Source organism: Ovis aries, chromosome 9 (assembly GCF_016772045.2).
Source record: "Ovis aries strain OAR_USU_Benz2616 breed Rambouillet chromosome 9, ARS-UI_Ramb_v3.0, whole genome shotgun sequence".
NCBI lineage: Eukaryota > Metazoa > Chordata > Mammalia > Artiodactyla > Bovidae > Ovis > Ovis aries.
In genome coordinates this window covers 34919106-34944055 of record NC_056062.1, presented here as the reverse complement: position 1 = coordinate 34944055, position 24950 = coordinate 34919106, and the positions used below count along the sequence as shown (strand labels likewise).

At 44.4% G+C, this 24950-nt stretch overlaps 1 protein-coding gene across 6 annotated transcripts in view; it reads right to left on the bottom strand.

Annotated features, from left to right (window-relative positions):
• Nucleotides 1–3290: 3290 nt before the first annotated feature.
• Nucleotides 3291–24950, bottom strand: part of RGS20 (regulator of G protein signaling 20) — a 48414-nt gene continuing 26754 nt past the window's right edge. For 4 of the 6 annotated variants that reach the window (XM_027972956.3, XM_042254210.2, XM_004011680.5 and 1 more), the window contains 4 exons: nt 9429–9577; nt 6685–6771; nt 5215–5449; nt 3291–4172 (listed from right to left, as the gene is read on the bottom strand). In XM_027972956.3, coding sequence (XP_027828757.1) covers nt 3984–4172; nt 5215–5449; nt 6685–6771; nt 9429–9577 — 660 coding nt within the window. In that variant the 3' untranslated portion in view covers nt 3291–3983. Of the gene's footprint in view, nt 4173–5214; nt 5450–6684; nt 6772–9428; nt 9578–16866; nt 23024–24950 lie in introns of those variants that run through there. The other 2 variants (XM_042254208.2, XM_042254211.2) reach the window with 2 other exon arrangements.

Genomic DNA, 24950 nt, shown 5'->3' with positions numbered 1-24950 from the left:
GACACGAAAGGGCTTTTCCACTCTTATATGCAGCTGACTGTGTATCCAAGTTACCTTTGTAATAATGCTGTTAGAAAGGGTAGCTGATCAAAAAGCAGAATTGTGAGAGCCTTGGGAAAGGAGAGCATTGCTGTATCTCTTGTCTCTCTGGCGCTAGTTCCCAAACATCTGATTCATTTAAGGGATACTTCATCCCCATGTGACCTTGCTGGGTCTGTCAGTGTTTCGCCCTTCCTCACCTGTGCTCCTCCCTGGGGTTACTGTATGAAAGGTGGGGTGATAGACAAGTGCTTCCACTGGACAAGCTGAGCCAGGAGGAGCTGCCCCCGGGCTCCCTGTACTTTCTACCCGCTGTGTGCAGAGACCCTCTGTGTGTGATGAGCCAAGGGAAGTTGAGATGGGGAAGGGAGGTCAGGTAGTTGCAGGCATTGCAACTACCCTGGACTTCTGTCAATGGAAGCTGGTCCATTTACTTTATGCTAGTTTAAAATAGACTTCTGTAACAAGCAGCTGAAAAAAGAAAGATGTTTTCATATTAAATGGTTTAGGATGAATACTTGAGTTCAAAGTAAATGCATGATTCTAAATAAAAGTGAGAGAATACAACATCAAAACCTGTGGTAACACTGCTAAGATTTCCAGTTAAACTACAGAAGTGTTTTTGATCCAGAAGAAGCATTGAAGTCCCAGGTTAATAGCAGGCTGATTTATCTCAAGATTGTTGCATGTACACAGATGACCCTACAGATTCACACACTGGATTTGTTCATGGTTGGCTTCCCTGTTGATGCAGATGGTAAAGAATCTGCTTGCAATGAAGGAAATGGGCATTCAGTCCCTGGGTCAGCAAGATCCCCTGGAGGAGAGCATGGCAACCCACTCCAGTATTCTTGCCTGGAGAACCCCATGGACAAGGGAGCCTGGTGGGCTACAGTCCATGGGGTTGCAAAGAGTCAGACACAACTGACACTTCTGGGAGAAATGGAAGGGGCACTCAAATGAACCCAGGGAAGAGCTTAGGGTGGGAGGCACACGGATCGTGAGGGCCAGGTGGGCGGGCTCAGAGCAGGAAGGTAGGACTTGGACGTGAGGATGCTCCCCTGGGGATTCTCGGGCGCTGTCAGCCAGTACCAGGTTCCCAGGTGAGAAGGGGTGGACCAGAGCCTGGCGGGAGCTCGGGTCATCTTCACAAGCTCCCTGTCACTTAGAAGGCTTCCAGAGCTCAGCTCCTCTCTGGACCAGTACTCACGGCGGCTGCTGTCTCTGCCCCACACATCTATCATCCTTACTCAGGTGTAAGTGGCTGCAGGGCAGTGTCGATGCCTCAAGCCCTAAGACATCCTCTCTGTCTAAGGAGAAACATGAGACCCTAGGAGATGGAGTCAGAATCAAGATGCAAACTCATTATATAGGAAGGATAAGCAACGAGATCCCATTGTAGGGCACAGGGAACTCTATATTCAACATGCTGGGATAAACCATTCGTTGTTCAGTCGCTAAGTTCTGTCCAACTCTTTGTGACCTCGCATATGCCAGGCTTCCCTGTCCTTCACCATCTCCCAGAGCTTGCTCAAAATCATGTCCACTGAGTCAGTGATGCCATCCAACCATCTCATCCTCTGCCACCCTCTTCTCCTGCCCTCAATCCTCCCCAGTATCAGGGTCTTTTCCAGTGAGTCAGCTCTTCACATCAGGTGGCCAAAGTACTGAAGCTGAGGCTTCAGTATAGCATCAGTGTTTCCAATGAATATTTGGGGTTGATTTCCTTCAGGATTAACTGGTTTGACCTCCTTGCTATCCAAGGGACTCTCAAGAGTCTTCTCCAGCACCACAGTCTGAAAGCATCAATTCTTTGGTGCTCAACCTTCTCTATGGTCCAACTCTCACATCCGGATAAACCATAGTGAAAAAGAATATACATAGGTACAACTGAATCACTTTGCTGTGCAGCAGCAATCAATTAACACTGTAAATCAACTGTAACAACAACAAAAAAGGACACGAGAGAGTTTAACATCTTGGAAAGGGGGAAAGAGCACCTTCAGTGGGGCTGGGCTCAGGAGAGGGCATGGATGCTGGTCCACGCGGATGTATAGGTCGTCAGGGCGATGGAGGCTTGGGGGGCGCCATGGTCGCAGTAAAGGAGGAGGGGAGGTGTTTGCTGAGAATGAGGACCAGGGGCTTGAAGAGTATAATGAAGAAATCTTCAGACTGAAGGGCCAGGGAGGGGGTGACCAAGAGGAAGGCCATCCTGTGAAGGCTGAGGCACAAGTGTGGTTCAGTCGCTAAGTTGTATCCGACCCTTTGTGACCTCAGGCTTCTCTGTCCGTCAGATTCTCCAGGCAAGAAGAATACTGAAGGGGGGTTGCCATTTCCTTCCCCAGGGAATCTTCCTGACCCAGGGGTTGAACCTGGGTCTCCTGCATTGCATACGGGTTCTTTACTGACTGAGCTTCATGCAAATTACGTTCTGGATGCATCTCTTCCCCACTCATTACAGTGATGGTTTAGATCTGTAAGCCTGTATTTTCACCTGTGAACTATGAATTTATTCTGTTCACCTGTGATAAAAAACAGTGGGCTCTAAAGATGAAATCCTGGTCTGGGAACTAAGAGAGAATCTTGAGTGTGTCTGTACTTAGTTAATCTTCAGTTCAGTTCAGTTGCTCAGTCGTGTCCGACTCTTTGCGACCCCATGAATCGCAGCACGCCAGGCCTCCCTGTTCATCACCAACTCCCAGAGTTCACTCAGACTCACGTCCATCAAGTCGGTGATGCCATCCAGCCATCTCTTCCTCGGTCGTCCCCTTCTCCTCCTGCCCCCAATCCCTCCCAGCATCAGAGTCTTTTCCAATGAGTCAACTTTTCGTATGAGGTGGCCAAAGTACTGGAGTTTCAGCTTTAGCATCATTCCTTCCAAAGAACACCCAGGACTGATCTCCTTTAGAATGGACTGGTTGGATCTCCTTGCAGTCCAAGGACACTGCAACACCACAGTTCAAAAGCATCAATTCTTCCACGCTCAGCTTTCTTCACGGCCCAACTCTCACATCCATACATGACCACTGGCGAAACCATAGCCTTGACTAGATGCACCTTTGTTGGCAAAGTAATGTCTCTGCTTTTTAATATGCTATCTAGGTTGGTCATAACCCTCCTTCCAAGGAGTAAGCCTCTTTTAATTTCATGGCTGCAATCACCATCTGCCATGATTTTGGAGCCCCCCAAAATAAAGTCTGACACTGTTTCCCCATCTATTTCTCAAATAGTTACATGTACAAAAGAAAGGCTGAGATAAAACTCTTGTGCTTTATTTTTTTAGAGTGAAAATGCCCATGTTTCTTTCAGTACTAAAAAAGGAAATATGCTTATTTGAATGTTTGTGATGAATGTCACTAAGTTGAAAATTCATTCTTTAGGTTGGCAGGCTCTGGTAATAAAAAATAAAGGTAACTTGTCAACAAAAGGATTTTCTAAACACTGCTTCTCTTACCAAACTTTTGAGGCTGATCCAGTTAAGAGCACAGCACTTTACATCAACCATGTAAGATACACATAAACATATATACGCATTTAGCAATACATACATGTATCCTAAGATACAGCAGGGTACCAATTTTACAAGTAGCGGTCACATTTTTATAAAATGGGAATCTGGGTCCCGTTTGTTCCCATGATGTACTCTTTGAAGGCAATGTGGCATCTTCTTGTATATCCTTTGTCACTTGAGAACACACTACTGTCACCGTAAATGTAACTACACAACCTCTCTACACAGCCATACCCCAGTCTTTCCAAAAGGATCAGGAAAGGTGGCTGTAGTTTTCTTGGTGCATGTATCAGTTTTCTGCAGAAGAAAGCATCTGTTATTAAAACAGCCCGAGCACGACCAGCAGAAGACACTACCGCCTCTAAAGTCCCTGTCCTAGACGGAGCCCACGAGTTCTTGGATTATTTTATTAATAATAAATATCTTTGATATCCTAGGCTTCCACTGCTTTCTCGGATAAGGAGCGGAGCAGGTCTTTGTAGAGAGCGGAGTTCGTGAAGCGGGGGTATGAGTCCCTGTGCATCAGCGTGTAGATCTGCAGCTGGGCATCATCGAAGATGTTCCGGGAGGGCTCGGCCATGCTCCTGTTGATGGTCTCCCGCACACGTGAGTCCAGGCTGACCTGGTGGAGACGGGGGAAACACCGGGCTTGTCAGACATGGTCCTCTCTGGACATCCACCCCCGACTCCCACAGCTTGTTTGGCTTTATAAAAATCCCAACGAAGCAAGATCGTACCCAGTGCTAAGCTACCAAAGGAGGAACTGGACAGAGAACAGGGGTCCCAAACTTCAGAGGTGTTGGAAGCCCCTGGTGGGTTGGTTAAACCAGGTGGAGCCCCTGCAGAGCTTCTGGCTCAGTGGGTCTGGGTGCGGGTGAGAATCTACATCTCCCATGAGTTCTCGGCGATGCTGGTAAAGTGATGCTTATGGGGGTTGTATTTCTTTTTTAAAAAAATTTATTTATTTTTAATTGAAGGATAATTGCTTTGTGGTATTGTGTTGGTTTCTGCCAAACGTCAACATGAATCAGCCACAGGTATACCTATGTCCCCTTCTTCCTGAACCTCCTCCCCATCTCCCTCCCCATCCCACCTCTCTAGGTGGTCACAGAGCACTGGGTTGAGCTCCCTGTGTCACACAGCAAATTCCCACTGGCTGTCTATTACACATGCTAATATATATATGTTCCCATGCTACTCTCTCGGCTTGTTCCACCCTCTCCATCCCCTTGGAGAAGGCACTGGCACCCCACTCCAGTACTCTTGCCTGGAAAATCCCATGGATGGAGGAGCCTGGTAGGCTGCAGTCCATGAGGTCACTAAGAGTCGGACATGACTGAGCGACTTCCCTTTCACTTTTCACTTTCACGCACTGGGAAAGGAAATGGCAACCCACTCCAGTGTTCTTGCCTGGAGAATCCCAGGGATGGGGGAGCCTGGTGGGCTGCCGTCTATGGGGTCGCATAGAGTCGGACACGACTAAAGCAACTTAGCAGCAGCAGCAGCAAGGGCACTTGGTACCCATTGGTGGGACCACTGCCCAAGTCTATGATGAGTAGGGGGCAGGGGAGTTCCTTATTCTGGAGCAGCAGTAAGCGGGCCAGGCGACCAGACACTGAAGGGGTCCTTTGGGCCCATGGCCTCGACCTCTGATGGGCACCTACCTCCTTAGGAGAGAGAATAGAAATGTAGTCTTCGTATATGACCCTCGCTTTCTCTTCGATCATGGCTTTATTCGCTTCTTTCTTCAGCTCCTCGCACGCCATCCAGAAGAGCATGTTCTCCTCGCTGAACTCGGTCCGCAGAAACTCCCGGAAGGCGTTCCTGCCCGCGGGCGTGAGCATGAGCTTGTCGAAGGACTGAGCCCAGGCGCTGGCCTCCTCCAGGGTGGGACCCGGGCTGGGGGTGGGAGAAAGGGCTGTGGGGAGCTGCGGGATAGGGAGCTGATGGGAATTCAGCCCTGGACAGATGTCTTTTTTCCCTCTGAGAATGAAAATGTGCACATAGGCCCTTTCAGGCTGAGAAAGACTTGTCCTCATTCCTAAAGCCTTCAGCAAAAATACGAGCATGGATTGAATTGTGTCTCCTAAAAAAGAGATGCATGGATTGAATTGTGTCTCCTGAAAAAGAGATGCTGAAGTCCTGACCCTGGACCTTGTGTTAGAAGTAGGATCTCTGCAGATTTAACCAAGTTAAGATGCGGTCATTAGGGAGGGTCCTCATTCAGTATAACTGGTATTCTTATAAAAAGGGGGATTTGGATACAGACAGACACATGCAGAAAAGGTATGAGTCGATAAGTGAAAATAAGTCCATTGATAATACAGGAAGAAAAAAGACACTTTTAAATTTGGCATTATGGAAAGTAATTTATATGTTTTTTCCAACTTAAAAAAAAACACTTCAAAAAATAATATATTAGCTAAAGCATAAAAGAAGAGTTAAGAAAAAAATGGACCTTTAAAATTTTCCTGAACCTCAACATGATGTGTATTTCATTATGTTCTTTTATTTAAAAAGGTGAATCACATAAAAATAAAATATATCACATGTTTTGCCAAGAAGCATCAACTTATATTTGTGGTTAACAGGCATTAGATTAATAAATGGCACTGACTTTTCTCCCTGTCACACAATAAATTGAAAGGAATCTGCTGGGATTTCCCTGGCGGTCCAGTGGTTAAGACTCCAAACTCCCAATGCAAGGAGCACAGGTATGGGTTCAATCCCTGGTCAGGGGACTAAGATCCCACATGCAATGCGGTCAAAACATTTTTTTTAATTAAAAAATAATAATTTAAAGGAATTGTGCAGAGTGAAAATGTGACGCAACATTATGATTTGATATTAAACTGCAGCTAGATAAACTATTCTAGTGACACATATAATGCAAAACATCAAAAAATTCCAGCTGGGCATCCATAGGATGATGGATGTTCACTAAACTTACTGTGATCATCATTTCATGAGGTATGCAAGTTAAATATTTACATTGTATACCGTAGGATTATACAGTGTTGGATGTCAACTATATCTCAAAAAAAAAATTGGAAGAAGAAAAAATAATAAGGAATTAAAAATAGTAAGGCTGGCATTTCTGTCTATTCAGCAAGCTAAACACTATGAGAGTTTACCTTTCTTCACAGGTGGGAAGGTCTTCTGTTCTGACTTCATAGGAAGTCCTTCTAAGTCTTTGTTCCTCTTGGTTTCTTACAGTGAGACTGCACGAAAGGAGATGAGGGTTGGGATCATTCTGTATCAAGTGACAAGTTCCTTGTTTTCTTGACACAAATGACTCTGCTTTGTTTTCTTAAGAAAACCAAGAGTATGACAAGCAAGTATCAGCAAAATAAATTCTATATATAATACTCTGGTCTACATGAATGTGGGACAGTTGACATTTAGAATAATAATGCTTTTCGTAAAACAAATGAACAGTTAGGTTGTATGCACTTTGGGGCTATTTGTAGTCATTTTGTGTGGATGTCTGTTTTTATTTCTCCTGAGTAGACACTCAGGAGTGGAAATATTGTCACATGATGACTCTATTTTTAACATTTTGAGGAAGTCCCACACTGTTCTCCTCCAAAGCAGCTGCACCGTGTCACGTTCCCACCAGCAACGCTGGCGGGCTCCAGTTCCTCCACACCCAGACCAGCCCTTACTATTATTCTAATTCTAGCCATGTAAGTGGGTACGAAAGGTATCATGCTGTGTGTCTGATTTGCATTTTGCTAATGAACCATGACACTGAGCATCTTTTCAAGTATTAACCAGCTATTTGTCCATCTTCTTTGGAGACATCTTCTTGAGTTATAATTCGACTAAATTTTCTGTTACTTTGCTCCCATACTTTGAAGACATTGCTCTCATCTTTCACAGGCGCACATCCCACATGATACTTGGTTCCTGGCTGTGATGATGATGTCCAGGCATAGATTTATATTTTATTCATCATAGCTGTTACTAGTAGGAGGAGCCTGCTTTGAGGCCCGACACCACCTGCCCGCCCTGCCCCCCGCCCCCCGCCATAACATCAGTCCCAGACTTTATTCAGGCCACAATCCTGCCTCCTATGCCTCCCAAGGCAGCAGATCGTGGACTGGATAGATAGGATAAATGCCAGCGTCATTCCACATTCACGGGGACATCTCCAAGCATCTTTCAGGTACCATCTCACTGAGCCTGATGAGCAGAGTGAAAAGTGCAGAAAAAGGGGCTTAAATGTGGTCTTCTTCCCACTAGGGGGTCCTGGACACACGTGGTGCAGGGGCTGCCAACACACCCTTTCCTCCGGTCCCCTGCTGGGTCCTCTAGACTTCCACTCAGGGCTGTAGGCTTGCCTCGAATGCCAGGCCACTCAGCCCTGTATTCCCACCAGAGTCTGGGGTTCTGTTCCGAATAGACAGACCTCCCAGCATCGAGTTCCATCTGTTCTCGGAGGGTCGCACTTCTAGGCCTACCCACCAGAGTGGAGCTTCTTGGAAATTAATGCCAGCCCAAGGCAAGCAGGAGCAGACCAAACAAACTGTCCTGGGCTTTCCATTTTCAACCTTCCGGTCCCCTCATCACTTCGTGTGATTCTGTCACTGATCTATCCCAGGATTTCTTCTGCACGGTCTGGGTTGAACTTGCAGTCAAGCCCAAGTACATTACAATGGTTTCATTGACTAAAGCTACACGCACATTTGGTTGGCAGGAGGTATGTTTCATATACAAGATATCAGAGATGCAATCTAATGCCCATGTGATTTCTGAGTGTAAATCATACTCCTTCCTCCAGATCTTCAGCAGTGACTCAAAACAGTCAATTTGTTTCTCTTTTTTTAAGCAATGAATGTGTATCTTCCTCTTCGAGTAAGTTAGCCTATATTTTTAGCTTTTCCTCTCTCTGTCCAGCATAAATTTTAATAATTTTCTTTATTAAAAACAGTATTAATAGAACAGAAGCAGCAGAATATAAAATGCAGGCTCATGCTCTTTCATAACCCTAATCTTTAAGACCCAGATTAAATCATAACTCCTCCAAAAACTCTTTATCTCCAAGTAGAGGGCCTTGAGTTCACTCCTTTTTGACAATATAGGCACCATTTTTGCCCAGATATTAACATTCAACTATCAGCTAGCTTAGATTGTTCTTCAGACATTTGATATATATTAGTTAGCCTGATTTCAGGGACTGGATTTTGTCCGTTCAGAGCTAGGATGCAGCCTTGTCTTTTTTTTTTAAATATTTATTTATTTTTTAAAGTTTAGCAATGCTGGGTCTTCATTGCTAGGCTGGCTTTTTCTCAAGTTGTGGTGGGTGTGGGCTTCTCATTGTGGTGGCTTCTCTTGTTGTGGAGCACGGACTCTAGGTGCACGGGCTTCAGTAGCTGAGGCACACAAGCTCGGTAGTTGCCTTACTGGGGACCCTAGAGTCCATGGGTAATTGTGGTTCTCAGGCTCAGCTGCCCCATGGCACGTGGGATCTTCCCAGACCAGGAAACAAACCTGTGTCCCCAGCACTGGCAGGCAGATTTGTAACCACTGGACCACCAGGGAAGACCTTGTGTTTTTAATTACTTGGCTGACCCCAGGCTTAGCTGTAGGAGGCGGGATCTTTCAGCTGAGGCATATGGGATCTAGTTCCCAGACCAGGGACTGAACCCCGGCCCCCGAACTGGGAGCACAGAGCCCCAGCCAAAGGACCCCCAGGGAAGCCCTTGTCTTGGTTTTTTGTTTGTTTTGTTGTTTTTGTGGTCCTTTACAAAACCCACATCAGTGTCAGCCATACAGCAGTTGCTTACAAAGCACTTACTGAATCATCATAAACTGGCACTGTTCAAGGCACCGTTTTCTTATCATAAGCATGGTCATAACAAAGCCACCAACTTACCAAGAACAGCTGCAGCAGCAGCACCAGCAGAAGCAGCAAGCGTTGGACCCCTGGTTCTCTACTCCGGGCTGGCCAGGAGCGCAGGCTGCGGGCTCCTGGGCTGCGCACACCGGCCGCTTCCGCATCTCCATCCATTCTGACCCCATTGGCTGCAACAGGAGAAGTGGAGTGGAGGGGCAGAGTTAGCATCAGGTAAGCTGGAGATTCCACTGTTTGCGTCATTGAGAAGATGCAGTGTGACTCTATCCTGTCATCTCTGCTAATTCTGGTAAAAGTTGGTCCTTTGAACCTATTCATGCGTGTGTGTTAAGTCACTTCAGTCATGTCCAACTCTTTGCGACCCATGGACTTAGCCTGCCAGACTCCTCTGTCCATATTCTCCAGGCAAGAGTACTGGAGTGGCTTGCGGTGCCCTCCTCCAGAGGAACTTCCCAACCCAGGGATTGAATCGTGTCTCCTATGCCTCCTGCATTGGCAGGTGGGTTCTTACCACTAGCGCCACCTGGGAAACCCTTAGAATCCATTCATTTACCATTTATTCACTGTCTAGAATCTGCCATGTGCTGTGATAAATTCTAGTAGCGAAACAACGAATGGAGGTCCCTGCACTAAATTGCTCACAGTTTCGTCAAGGAGGTGGATGCTGACAGGACATCCCTTGACATCACAGTGAGGACCTCCCACAGGTGCGTTTCCCAGTCTGAGTGCGCCTCCCAACCCCACCCCTGCTGGACCAACATCGTGGGGCACGTGGGGGCAATTGCACTGACTGGATCACAGTGGCAAAGCTCTTGGAGCCGCGCCTGTGTCCTGCTCAGTGATGCTCTGGGCACACCCAGGAGACAGTGACGCCCCCTCCACAAACGTGCTGCCACCTGCAGAAACGATGCCCTGGCCTTTCTCCCCGGACATGGTGCCACCGGAAACTGCTTCAACCTTCCCCTTTTCTGAGAACTACAGGAATGTCTAGAGGAGAGAACTATAAAAGCAGCATAAGAAAGAGAAATTGCTGAATCCATTTTTAACTTTTGATACAGTGCTTAAAAAATTGTTGGCAGAGTAAAAGGAAAAAAAAATTTTAAGTCGTTAAAGAACCTTAAATAGGTCTTTGGAATTAAATTCTGTATTTGCTATTCCATTCCAACATTAGATTGATTTATTCTTACTATAACTTATCTTTTTACGTTATTGGACTTTGTTTTAATTATCATAGTTTTATTATGTATTTTCATATTGAGTAGGCTAAATTCTCTTTATGAATTAAAACTCATTAACAACAGCTTTGGATTAGCCCTCGTCTTTTCATTACACAGGGATGTACGTTCCAGGACGGAACAAGAGACTCATCAGAGGGTTGTACTGTCCCTCATCCACAGGCAGAACAATGCTCACAACACCTGTCCAGAGCACCAGCCTGGGCAGTCCATCCTCCCAGGTGGACCCAGTTCTCACCGCATCAGTGGCATTTCAGTGGAGCCAGAGACAGACAATGCTTTCACTTCATTTAGGACGTGGAGGGGCAAGGACAAGACAGCACAGTCTCCAGACTAATCAGCTTTGAACCACAGATGCTCTGGGTAACTGTTATTTTCTCAAAGATACTGATGCAACTTGCCTCATTAAAAAAAAAATCCCGGGGCTTCCCTGGTGGCTCACTGGTCAAGAATCCACCTGCCAACGCAGGAGACAGGTTCAGTCCCTGATCTGGGAAGATCCCACATGCCGCGGAGCAACTAAGCCAGCGCGCCACAACTACTGAGCCTGTGTTCCAGAGCCCAGGACCTGCAATTCTGAGCCCAGGTGCTCTAGAGCCCGTGCTATGCAACAAGAGAAGCCACCAAAATGAGGAACGTGAGCACTGCAACTAGAAAAACCCTGAACAGCAACAAAGACCCTGCACCGCCAAAAGTAAATAAGGAATTTTATATTTTTTAAAATCCCACTTGTTTCTCAAAAAAAAAAAAAAAAAGAAGAAGAAGAAGGATTGTGATGTGGTCGTGTCAGCAGGCTTCAAGAGACTCCTGTTTTAACATGTTTGCAAGACTGGGTCTTAAAGTTTGATTTCTGTTCTCTTCACACTTTCTTCCTCTCTTTGAGTCAGTGTGGGTATTTTTCATTTCCTGAAAAATAAGCCATCCCTTTCATTGCATTTTCAAATTTACTGGAACTTGTCATTATAGGTTATCTTAATTATTTGATCGAGACGCTTTCAATTATTGCAGGCCTGTTCAAAATGCAAACGTAGTAACTTATGGGAGAGTTGTGTGTCACTAAATATTTGCAGAGAATTAATTTTTCAAGTGTCATAGTTAATTAATATGAAGACTAATAACATATATTAAATACCTACCTATATACAAGATTTTAAAAATATGCCTTTGTCATATGTGTTAGTTCAGCTCATCCTTTCAGACACTGATATGTGGTCTGATTTGCCAGACGAGCTTTGTGCATCTTTTTTGTGGCCTCCATCATATGTGTGGGAGAACTCTGAATACATTTCATTTCCATCTGCTCTAAGCAACACAGAATCAGTACTCCTTGGACACTGCCATTCTATTCCTCTTGTGGGCTATGTGTGGCACAGACTACTGGCCATAATTTCAGTGTCTGTTGGCATGATCCAAGCATGAGGCCCCAGCAACTGGCCTTTGTTTGAGGGTCCAGAGGCTCAGAAGTTGGATGAATGTAAAGCCAATGTCAGTGACCTCAGAAACTGTTTCTATAATTTATGGCAGCCTGAGGAAATGGTAGAAAACAGGTTGGCAGTTTATTAAATGTTCTGTAGTCCACTGGGCTCCTCTGTCCATGGGATTTTCCAGGCGAGCATACTGGAGTGGGTTGCCATTTCCTTCTCCAGGGGATCTTCCCAACCTAGTGACCGAGCCCACGTCTCCTGCTTGGCAGGGAGATTCTTTACCACTGAGCCACCTGGGAGGCCCTATTAAATATTTAGATCTCAACTAAGAGATCATCCTACTCAAACATGGCTTTTCCATTCCCAGGAACCCAACATTTAAGAGAACTCTTTTCAAGATTAAGTAAAGAAAAAAAGAAAGTAAATCCTTAATCTTGATCAAAATATTTGGTAATTTGGGATTGAAAGGAGCAACTAGTTATAAAATTTAGCCTAACAGTGACTTTCTCAGAAAAGTTATTTTCTTGTAAACTTAAACTTGGCAGTTGGATTCCATGAATAGCTATTTATTTTCATTATGGTTTCCAAATTCTGAAAATAGACTATTCAATTACACATAGGGAATATGATGAAAGAACAAGCATTGCACGGGGAAAAAAAAAAAAAAACCTTCTCTCTTGAAAGGGCCTGATTCTAAGCTGTAGAATCATAGACAAGGGCCTGATAAAGGAGAACCAAGAACCTTCAAGGACATAACATTAAAACCATCCCCAGCGATCTTTAGAAGGATGATCTCACCATCAGTAAGAAGTGATGGGCCCTGAAAGAGTTAAGCCAGAACATAAGGAAATTTGAGAGACAAACTCCCCTTCAAGCCGGGAGTGCTCTCTCTTTATAAGGACACCCTTTATAAGGACAACCTTTACAAGGACACCCTGGTCTTTATAAGGAGACTCTGGTCCAGTGTGGCCTCATCTGCACCTGATTACATCTGCAAAGGCCCTTTTCCAAATAAGGCCACATTTACGAGTGTGAACAATATTCAAGGCTAATTAAGAGAACAATGCTTCATATTTTTATGGGGCTTCACAGATTACAGGAGACTTTCATATGTATTACCTCATTTGTATTTTTCCCCACATTTCCGTGAGCCAAGAAAGACAGTTATTAGCTCCTCTTCTCAGGTGAAGAGACCAAGGCTTAAAGAGGCTTACCTCATCCCTGAGGTGCCTCGGATGGACCTGTAGCCCAGGTGGCCAAGCCCATTGTCTTTCTTCATGCCAGTCTGCCAATCCAAGAGCCTGCTTCAGAAATCTGACAGCTCAGCACAAACACAGGCATTTTTCTTTTTTTTCAGATGCCTGCATTTTATAACACACTAATGTGCCAATATTTCTAGTTATGATGTTTACTTTGACCTGTACATGATCTAATCTACTTAATTTTTAGGCCAAGGGAGCTAAGCGACTTTTCCATGGCCCCTTGGCTAGTTGACAGTGTATAAGCGACCAGAATCTACAAACAGCTCACACACACATGCACACACACGTGACTCATGTTATTTCCTATACATTATGCTTCTTCCCTTGAGACTACATATTTTACATTTAAAAAAAAAAACTGTAACCATTTTTAAAATTGAAGTATAGTTGATTTACAATGTTGTGTTGGTTTCAGATGCCCAACAGTGATTTGGTTACTTTGAATAATCTTTTCCAGATTCTTTTCCATTGTAGGTTACTATAAGATATTGAATATTGTTCTCTGTGCTATACAGTAGGTCCTTTTTTCCTATTTTATATACAGATTATTTACCATTTGAGCCACCACGGGAGCCCATTTTATATACAGTACTGTGTATGTGTTCATCCCAAACTCGTAATTTATCCCTCTCCCCAATCCCTCTGGTTACCGTAAGTTTATTTCCTACATCTGTGACTCTATTTCTGTTTGTAAAAAAGTTCATTTGTATCATTTTTTAAGATTCCACATGTAAGTGATATCATATGATATTTGTCTTTCTCTGTCTGACTTAATATGATATTTTTATAAACATTAATATCTCAGAGGTTAAAGCATCTGCCTGCAATGCAGGAGACCTGGGTTCGATCCCTGGGTCGGGAAGATCCCCTGGAGAAGGAAATGGCAACCCACTCCAGTATTCTTGCCTGGAGAATCCCATGGACAGCGGAGCCTCATGGACAGTGGAGCCTGGTGGGCTACAGTCCACGGGGTCGCAAAGAGTCGGACACGATTGAGAGACCTCACTTTCACTTTCACTTTAGGTATTTAGCTATTCCAATCAGTTTTTCATTTCTTTTGGCCCCAAATGCAGAAACCACTTGCAAATGTAATTGCAGATATAAGATTTCATCAAAGGCAAAACTTTAAAACCGAATTTGAAAACAAAACTTTTTTTTTTTGCCTTGCTGAGCAGTATGTGGGATCTTAGTTCTGCAACCAGGGGATCCAGCCCACACCCCCTGCGGTGGACACGTGGAGTCTCAACCACTGGACCACCAGGGAAGTTCCAATAAAACCAATTATTTTAAAAAATGAAAATCCCCAATGAAAAAAGGAATACATGCTGATGAATCCTCAACCAGGCTTCCATGCTGAACACAGAGAAATCACAGCTCTGCTGAACTCTCTAATCCTTCTCCCAACCCCAGAAATAACCATTATTAAGATTTTGATGGGATTCTTTCCAAAACCATTTCTTTATCTCTTTTTTTGGTTGTGCCACGAAGCATCTGGGATCTTAGTTTCCCAACCAGGGATCGAACCCTCAGCTGGAAGTGAGGAATCTTAACCACTGGACTGCCAGGGAAGTCCCTCCAGAACCATTCCTATGATTATAAGAACACATAATTAACTTTAGTTTAAAACACAGTCTTAGTAATGCTTATCTAAACAGCCTCGGATGCTATGTATGACTCCATGCCTTATGTTTTTTGCTTTAAAAATAAATCAGAAATCTTACTGAATAGGACATGTAGCTCTGACTCCTTCATTTAATAGGTGACTAGGCTCTCATACTTTAGATGCTTCGACATATCATGACACAATTACTCTTCCCCCTAGAGACCATAAAAGATTGGCAGATTTGACTATATAAAAATTCTAAACTTGGGAGCCATGAGCTAATATAAACAAGGCTGCCCCTGCCAAGTGTGGGAAAGTTTAAGTATCAGAAAGAAAATATTAACTGCAATGAAAAAAACATCAGATGTGTGTGAATCTGTGATTTCACAGTGATGCAAAAACACTCACTGTTACTTTTAGAAAATGTTAGGGAACAAACTGATTTTGAAAACTGGTAAATACTGACAGAGAATCAAGGTTTTATCCTATCCTTTCCAACACAAACATGACTCCAGGGTAACCTAAGAGTTGATAAGGAGAAATTTCTCTTTACAAAAGTTTGCTTGTTGTTGTTTAGTTGCTCAGTCGTGTCCAAATCTTTGCGACCCCGTGGACTGTAGCCTGCCAGGTTCCTCTGTCCATGAGATTTCCCAGGCAAGAATACTGGAGTGAGCTGCCATTTCCTTCTCCAGGAGGTCTTCCTGACCCAGGAATAGAACCTGAGTCTCCTGCGTTAGCAGGCAGAGTCTTTACCACTGAGCCACCAAGGAAGTCCCTTACAAAAGTTTACTAGCTAATAAATGGAGATGCTCCCGCCTAGACCATAGTATCTGACCACCTCTCATGCACATTATGGGGCTTCGCTGGTAGCTAAGTGGTAAAGAATCTGCCTCCCAATGCAGGATACATAAGAGACATGGGTTTGATCCCTGGGTAGGGAAGATCTCTTTGAGGAGGGCATGGCAACCCACTCCAGTATTCTTGCCTGGGAAATCCCATGGACAGAGGAGCCTGATGGGCTACAGTACATGGGGTCGCCAAAGAGTCGGGCATGACTGAGCGACTGAGCAGAGGCAGCACATTATGCTAGCACATTAATTGACTGGATTTCCTCTCCTAATATTTTATGTGATGCTGGGAAAGATTGAAGGCAGGAGGAGAAGGGGGTGACAGAGGATGAGATGGTTGGATGGCACCACCGATTCAATGGACATGAGTTTGATCAAACTTTGGGAGATTGTGAAGGACAGGGAAGCCTGGTATGCTGGAATTATGGGATCTCAAAGAGTCAGACATGACTAAGCGACTGAACAACAAATACTATTTTAAAGATTTTTTTTAAGTAAGTGGATAATTTTTGAAAGTCTTCATTGCATTTGTTACAGCACTGCTTCTGTTTTTGTTTTGGGTTTTTTGGCCCCGAGGTAGGGTGTGAGATCTTAGCTCCCCGACCACACTCCCTGCACTGCAAGAGGAAGTCTTAAGCGCTGGACCACCAGGGAAGTCTCTCCCAATATTTCCTGGAGCCTGTTCAAAGGATCAGGTTTTTGTTGCTTTTCTGAATTCAGAATAGAGCTCCTCTCCTCCATGGCCACATCTGTTCATTTCCCTTTGGCTCCTTCCTGAGCTCCCCTCAAGGGGTACCAACATCATCAAGAGAACAGTCTTCCAGGAACATTCTCTGCATCCTCCTGAGACTCTTTCCCTTGTTCTCTGCAGTAACGTTTCTGAGGACTTAGCCCCATTTGCTCCTAATTTTAGCCTCCTTTCGGTCTTTCTGCCTTCTAAGTCTTCCCAGCCTGGGAAAACTCTTTCTATTAATAACACCCTTCCCCCAGATGCAGGATGATTTTTCGCAGATGTGTGTCAGTTCTAGGTTCTGCTCCGACCCCGCCTGCAGGGAAAGTGCATCCAGGGAGTTCTCAGTGGTGGTACCTGGTGGAGGGTGGGGTAGGGCTGCCACAGGTTCTCCTTGAGGTCCGGCACTCACCCCGGGGTGGGGTGGAGGAAGCTGTGATCCAGGACCCTCTCAGCCCGAGCCCCTCACTCCTGGTAGAACTGGAAGAAATCTAGGGCACAGGCTGAGGAAAGGAATTGTTAGATGTCCTTACTCGTGAGGGAGGAGAGAGCAGTCTGGTATGCCAGGCACGCAGGCTTCCAGAACCCAGAGGAGTTGTTTCTAAGGATGAGTGGCTCTGAGGCTGATGAATCCGACAAGAAGTCTTTTTCGGCTTCTTGTTGTCTTTCACTGAAGAATCTACACAATGGGACTTTCCTCGTAGCTCAGTGGTTAAGAATCCGCCTATCAGTGCAGGGGACACAGGTTTGACCCCTGGTGCGGGAAGTTTCCACATGCCCTGGAGTAACGAAGCCCAGTGTGCTCCAGCTGCTGAGCCTATACATCCGAGAGCTCCACAACAAGAGAAGCCCCTGAAAAGAGAAGTCTGTGCACCACATGTAGAGGGTAGCCCCTGCTCACTGTACCTAGAGAAAACCCTCGCATAGCAAGGGAGACTCAGGGAGGGAAGGGAGGAAGAAAGGAGAGAGGAGGGAAGGAGGAAGAAAGAATACACACAACGGATAGCCAAGGTCCTGCTGTAGAGCACAAGGAACTACCTTCAATATCCTGGGATAAACCACAATGGAAAAGAACATACAAATGAATCACTTTGCTGTACAGTGCAAAGTAACACAACACAGTAAATCAACTGAAAAAGGGAATTTACACAGTGGGGTTTGAAAACCAGACCAACTGAAAGTAGAGGGTGGATGGATCACACAGTGCAGAACTCTCCCTGGAGTTAGCTGCCTACTCTGAAAATAGCAACAGGTGGAGGTGGCTTTCTCTGAATGACATACTCCAGGCATAAACACCAATCAGCTGGTGCCAATTAAGTCACAAACAGGCCCTCAGCCTGCCCAGGGCTCCCACCTGTTGTTAGTATTAGTGGCTGAGAAGTAAGATGAATCCTGTCAACAACGGTGTTTCTACTGTTTCGTGGGATCTTGAAGTCAGCTGATTTTAAGTGTGTGAATCCTGTGGTCTAGTCATCACCAGAAAAAAAATCCAACTCACTCTGGCTCATGAAATATTAATGAAGAGCTAGAATTACTTGCACTGACTTCAGCACAGTTAATAGACCAAAAGTCAAATCAAATCTGTGTCTTCCACTTCACAGGACACAGAAAGCTATCAATGTTTAGTAACCTACCAGTTTTAGCGAGAGATCTTAATGCGTCCTCTAGTTTTCAAATTTTTCTGCCTTTTGGTTTTATTGCCTGAATAATTTCGGGTCTATTTTAGGGAAAAGCTGGTTCATTATTTTAGTAGGGGAAATCAACTGAGAGTTTAATAATAATAGACTTTTTAGAATTATAATTACTTCCAGATGGATGATCACATCTGTCCTTAGCTTCTAAAAGAACTACTTAAGTGACCATCTGTTTTTCAGTCACTTTGAATGGAAATCTTTACTCTTTTGTTTAACTGGTTGTCACCAGGTTTGTAACTTGAACCACACTGACGGTTTTTAAGACTAGGATAGTGATGCGCTTTTCTTCTGTCATTATTAAATGAACATATTGTATAACTCAACTTTTGCAACTGCCTTTGGGAAATTAAAGTATGATCAGAAGGAAGTAAATGAATTATACATGCTTTTACTTGTTCTTTCTTAATACCAATCAACAGTTACAGTGTATTTTGCAAGTACTGATGGAAATGTTGACCGTGGGCATTCCTTACCCCATGAGGCCATGGGATTTCTCAAGGAGACTACAGATGACTGCTTAGCCCAGGGCACCTCTGAAAGAATTCAGCATTTACTAAATCTTTGTCTCTAGGGCTGTTTCAGGCAATCTTCAAACTGGTAAAGAATGTGCCAGGTTTGGGTAAGAATTTCTGCCAACTTTTACCACTTCCTTTCAAAGCAAGGAACACGAGCTTGGTTGCATCCAACTCTTTGCGGCCCTGTGGACTGTAGCCCGCCAGACTCCTCTGTCCATGGGATTTCCTAGGCAAGAATACTGGAGTGGGTTGCCAGTTCCTCCTCCAGGGGATCTTCCTGACCCAGGGATCAAACCTGAATCTTGTGCGTCTCCTACATTGGCGGGTGGATTCTTTACCACTGAGCCACCTGGCTCTCTAAGAATTTCTGAGCAATCATTGCAAATTACAGAAAAAACAGGAATAAATATTTCCAACACAGACAAGTGAATGTCAAAAATCGAACAGGGTTGCAAAAGAAAGGGACTTGGTGGGTGACAGCTGACAGAGGTGGCTTCCTTCTTGAAATGATGCAAATGTGAAAATGTTCTCAAGCGGATAACGGTGATAGTTACTCACTCTGAATCTACTAACAGTCCTTAAACTGCACACGTCTAATGGGTGTCCTCTGACATAAGTCACTTACCTGCACTGTGCTTCTGGTGGCTGTCATTCCTGCTTCCTGTTTCATCAAGTTCACTCGACTCAGGTGTAGTAACTAACCGGGGTTCCCTGGTGGCTCACTGGTAAAGAATCTACCAGCCAGTGGAGATGCAGGTTCGATCCCTAGTCTGGGAAGATCCCCTGGAGGAGGAAGTGGCAACTCACTCCAGTATTCTTGCCTGGGAAATCCCATGGACAAAGGAGCCTGGAGGGCTATAGACCATGGGGTCGCAAAGAGTCAGACACAACTTAGCGACTGAACAACAGCAACAACAACGATAACTAACCAGACAGTGGTCATTTGGTTGGAAATGATAAAGCCAGCCCATGACTGAAAGTTGAGACACATCAGAAAAGGAAAGAGAAATATCCAAGGACGAAGGGAGAGAGAAGGTGGTGGGGACTAGTGCCTGTGCTGTGCTGCTGCATGGGGGGTAGTGGTGATGCCAAGAACAAAGGTGACGCTGGGGAGACAGGAATGGAGCACCCCACGGCACTGGAGCATGGTCCGTATGGGGACTGGAGCCTGGCTCCAGACGGAAATGCTGCAGCCCAGTCCAGAACCATGGTGTTTATCACAAATCTTTAATTGTGTGTTTTGGGGGAAAGTGCCACGGAAATCCTTTCCCTGCATGGCATGTTACACTGGGGAGTCCAGATGAAGATGCTGGGCCAGCGAGACAGCATCCCTGTGCTCTCCTTTATCCACACAGGTTAGCACCAAGGTCAGGAATTGCAAGCTCTTTCTTGGTTAAAAGCATTTGAGTGCTCTTTGGCCCAGAGAATTTTGATATTTATAGCCTTTCCTACAATCCACAGGGAAGAAGTGGGTTCCCAAAGTGCACCCTGAGAAACAAAATGAACAGAATGTAACTAACTACAATTCAGATTTTACTTAATAGGGAAGACAGTGGGTAAGTGCAATGAATGCCATATAAGTCCTGATTCTGTTCAGTCTCATACGTATTTCATCTCTACCTCTGGCTTTAAAATCTAAATAAAACTAGAGCCTGGAGGGTATCATGGATTACATGTGCTTCAATGAAACCCTGAGAATGTGAATAGAAACTTCACATGAATGTAAAGCCTCTACAAGTTCACACTTCTATGAAAGTGCCTGAAATGCTGATGAAAGCAGAAGAGCATTAAGAGAGAAACCAGTTTCATCAAGAAGACAAGAGACAATAGACGTTGCCAAGGCGGTGAAAAAGGAAACTTGAAGCATCGTTAGTGGGAATGTAAGTGGTGTGGCCACTTACATGGAGAAGGATATGTAAGTTCCTCCAAAAACTAAAAATAGAACTACCAGATGATCCAGCAATTCGACTTGACTCCGGTAGATACCCAAAGGACATGAAGACAAGATTTAGATATCTTATCGGCACACCCAGGTTTACTGCAGCTTTATTCACAGCAGCCAAGATGTTGAAACAACCCAAGTGCCCGTTGAGGATGAGTGGATAACAAAGAGATGGTATATGTACAGGACTGAATATTATTCAGCCACAAGAAAGGAAGATATTCTTCCATTTGGGAAAAACATGGATGGACCTTGAGAACATCGCGTTAAGTGAGGTAAGTCAGACAGAAAGAAAAGTACTAGACTGTATCGCTTACATGTGGAATCTAAAAAAAGTTCAATCTGTACAAACAGAGACAAATGGTGGTTACCAGGGAAACCCAGAGGGTCCTCTGGAAGCTCCCTTGCAGTCTTGTAGTCTGGTCCAGTCTGCGGGCTCTCCTGACCCATTCTGTGTTTACTGAGCACAAACCTCATACACATCAGGCCTGGAGGAATATTTGCTGGTTGAAGAACTTCTTTTCCACCAGTTACAGCAGATGGGTTATGAAATGTACTAATGCACATGCAAACCAAGGATAATAAAAGTTACAGAAAGGTGTGTTCGTACGTCACTAAACTAGGCTTTTCTACCTTCAGGTCTGTCTAGGCAAACTTTTTATCTCTTTTTTTCCCCCCTACAAATTCTACTTGTCGCCATAGGAAATTCTCCACCATCTGTGACTGGATGGTAGGGTTGGCTAGTCAGACTTGGCCTCTTGTACATTATCAGTTAGAATTTTCATCTGTGATGATAATCCTATTATAAATGATATGAAATATTTGCTCCCATCCTGTTAAAGCTTTTAGGCTGTAATCTGAATCCCTAAGAGCCTTCACAGTCTGAGCGCCCATCCACAAAATCTTTGTGTGGATCATTTCCCTCTCCTTTCTTCATTATGACTTTTAAAAAATATTTTATATCAAATTTAATAAAATATCTGTACTTAATTATTTCCTGCCTCCAGTGTCATTTTTTCTGCATCAATTTTTAAAATTATTTATTTATTTAGGGTGAATAGTTTACAATGTGGTGTCAGTTTCTGCAGTACAACAAAGTGACTCAGCTGTACGTATTCATAAATCCACACTCTTTTTTTTGGATTTCCTTCCCATTTAGGTCACTGCGTTAGTACTTTTGGGACTTGCTAACTGTCATTAAGTTTTCCCATTCATATGAAAATGCTGAATGTTGAAATGGTGGATACCAGAAGGAAACTTAAATTAGATCCTTTGATTTTATCTCCTATAGGAGATTGTCTTTCACCGGATTCGTGGTCTGTCCTTCTGAATTTTTTTTTTTTTTCTTGAGAGTGCCTTATCACTCTAAGAAATGTCATTGTTATTGGTTGAACTTACTTTTTTAGAGGCCGTTTCCTACAAGATCCTGGTAGTGGTACTCCACACTGACATTTAGATTATGGGTCAGAAGTAACACTCTGTCTGTAAAGGACTAGAGAGTAAGTCCGGTGGCCATGGGCAGTCCATCTCCAGTTCTCTCCCCCACAGATTTTAGGGGCAGTGACAGAGTTGAGTAGTTGCAATGGAGCCCATGTGGCTCTCAAAGCCCAAAAGATTTACTCTTTTTATCTAGAATCCAGTCGTGGTTAGTCCCCCTCCTGTGGCCATTAATGGTAATCCTTGACACCAGAATAAAATCTTAACTCCTTATCAGGGCCTGCTTTCTCTCAATCATTTCCAACCTATGTGCAGTTTCCCTTTTGTCTGAATGAGCAGATGGAGTAGTAAGCACACATTACTTCTGTTTACTCCGTGGGACAGTCTCCACACTGACTCAGATCTATACCATCCACCCACAGAGCCTCGCTCTTCACCCCACAGCTGTACACGGGCCACCTTTAGACAGACTGGGATTACTTTTTGATGCCCATCAGTGGATGCCTCTGGAGTCCTTTTCCAGCAGGTCTGCTGCTGATGAGAATGGGCTAACAGACATACCAGGACACCTTCACGTCGGTTCCACACTGCCTTCCTGTTCCCAAGACAGTTCTCCACGGGCTGAGCTGTTGGGATGTTTTTGTCTGCTGTTCCTAGGACATGTGTGACAAAATCTCTGTTTTGGTTTTCTACGATTTGCACCAAAATATCTCCTGAATTTTCAGTTCCCTGCCACCCCACGCCCTGTCGGCATGAAGTATTAGATGGCTAGATATGCTGAACAAGCAGATCCAAAATTGCAAAAATTCTCAGTGAGTTGGAATGTTTAATGCTTATGCATTTTAGACTGTAGAGAACCATAGCCATTCAGCTCTTTTTGTGTGACCACATAAAGAAGTCAGACATAGGGAACTAGGAATAAAACCCCATCCTAAAGGATGCATAAAAGGCTCATAAAGGAACAATTTCCATTAAAAATAATCTCTATGCAGTCTCTGCATTCTCAGACTACATTTGATATATTTTAACAAAAAAGTGCTCTATCAAAATTAGAACTTATAGCTTAATACCCTCAGGATTTTGAATACATCACTAGAAGATAACAGAAGAGGTATCTTTTGGAGGTTAGTTTATGATGCGTTTAACCTGAACAGGCAAGTTGTTCATGTTATTAGATTTTGCAAACGTTTTTCATAACTCTTGTACCATTTTCTTCACCCTTGTTTAACCCACATTTATTCCACCTGGTCTGGTATGCTGTTCAGATATTTTTGTTCATAAGCAAGTACTTCATTTTGCCAGAAGTACAGTACAGAACTTCCAGGTCATTTAAAGGTCTAGAAATGCCTTATTTTCTGTAGCAGAGACTTAGCTCTAATGAGAATTTGATAAATTCTAGGTTGTTGTAAAACTAGATCCCATAATTCTTTTTTTTTTTTTTTTTTGGCTGCACACTGCACAGCATGTGGATCTTGGTTTTCCGACCAGCAATCAAAACTGTGCCCTCTGCAGTGGAAGGCAAAGGACCCTGGACCACCAGGGAAATCCTGAGACCCCACAGTTCTCAAGCCTTCACTGCTGTGACGAGGGCAGACCTCTCGGAGTCTGGAGGCTAAAGCAGCAAAACCAGCTCCAGTGGCCCCCATCACGCTGAGCAACCGAACTCTGAGCAGGGCCTTTGACCTCAGGAATGTAGGACCACAGCGCTGTCCCCCTGGCCAGGGGCTGAAGAGGCAGGCAACTCTGGAACCGCCCAACCACCCACCAGGACTACTATTTCCATCTTAAGCTCAGTCACTCAGTCATGCCTGACTCTTTTTAACCCCATGAACTGTAGCCCACCAGGCTCCTCTGTCCATGGGATTCTCCAGGAAAGAACACTGGAGTGGGTTGCCATTTCCTCCTCCAGGGGATCTTTCTGACCCAGGGATTGAACCCATATCTCCTGTGTCTCCTGCATCAGCAAGCAGATTTTTTACCACTGAGTCACCTGGGAAGCCCTAACAGGAAACTTAATGTAAAAATTATTTGTATTTTGGGACTTCCCTGGTGGTCCAGTGGTTAAGAATCTGCCTTGCCCTGCAGGGGATGTGGGTTTGATTCCTGGTCTGGGAACTAAGATCCCACATGCCGCAGAGCAAGTAAGCCCAAGGGCTGCAACTACTGAGCCTAGGTGCCACAGCTAAAGAACCTGTAGGTGGACAGGAAGGTTCCCACATGATGCAACGAATATTCCATGTGCCACAACAAAGACGGGACACAGCCAAATAAATACAAAACCTTAAATCTCATCATCAACCTCCTCCCGCCAGACATGAAAGTCATCTACAAGGGTTGGGTAGGGTGTGGGTTGAACAATTCTTTCCACCAACTTGCATCAGAACAGCAATACAAGCTTGCATGGACCTAGTCAAACAGCCCCAGAAGGCTTGGGAGCGCTGCATGTATTGCTGCAAACTCGTGTTCTGGCTCTCTGGAGCAAACAGCATCCAGTTAGCATCAGATGTGACAGGCGCACAAACAGAGAAAAACCAAGAAAACAAGATGTTTCCCTCCACTTCACAGTGGGACTGAGGTGCACACAGTCAACCCAGGACATTAGGAAGTTCAACTGCAAGATGACTTTGCATGAGATACCATTGTCTAAAATCCAAACACTGATACGTACTTGAGAAGGATTTTATAGTGTAAAGTTTATTAATAACTGGAAATTGAGAATTCCCAAACCGGCAAGGTCAATCAGCTGTAATAATCATTGAAATAACTCCAGTGAAATATCACTGCCGGGTAATGGAGCATATTGCTCAGTTTTCACAAATGACTCCCCACACAAATAGCTAGAATGAAATCAGC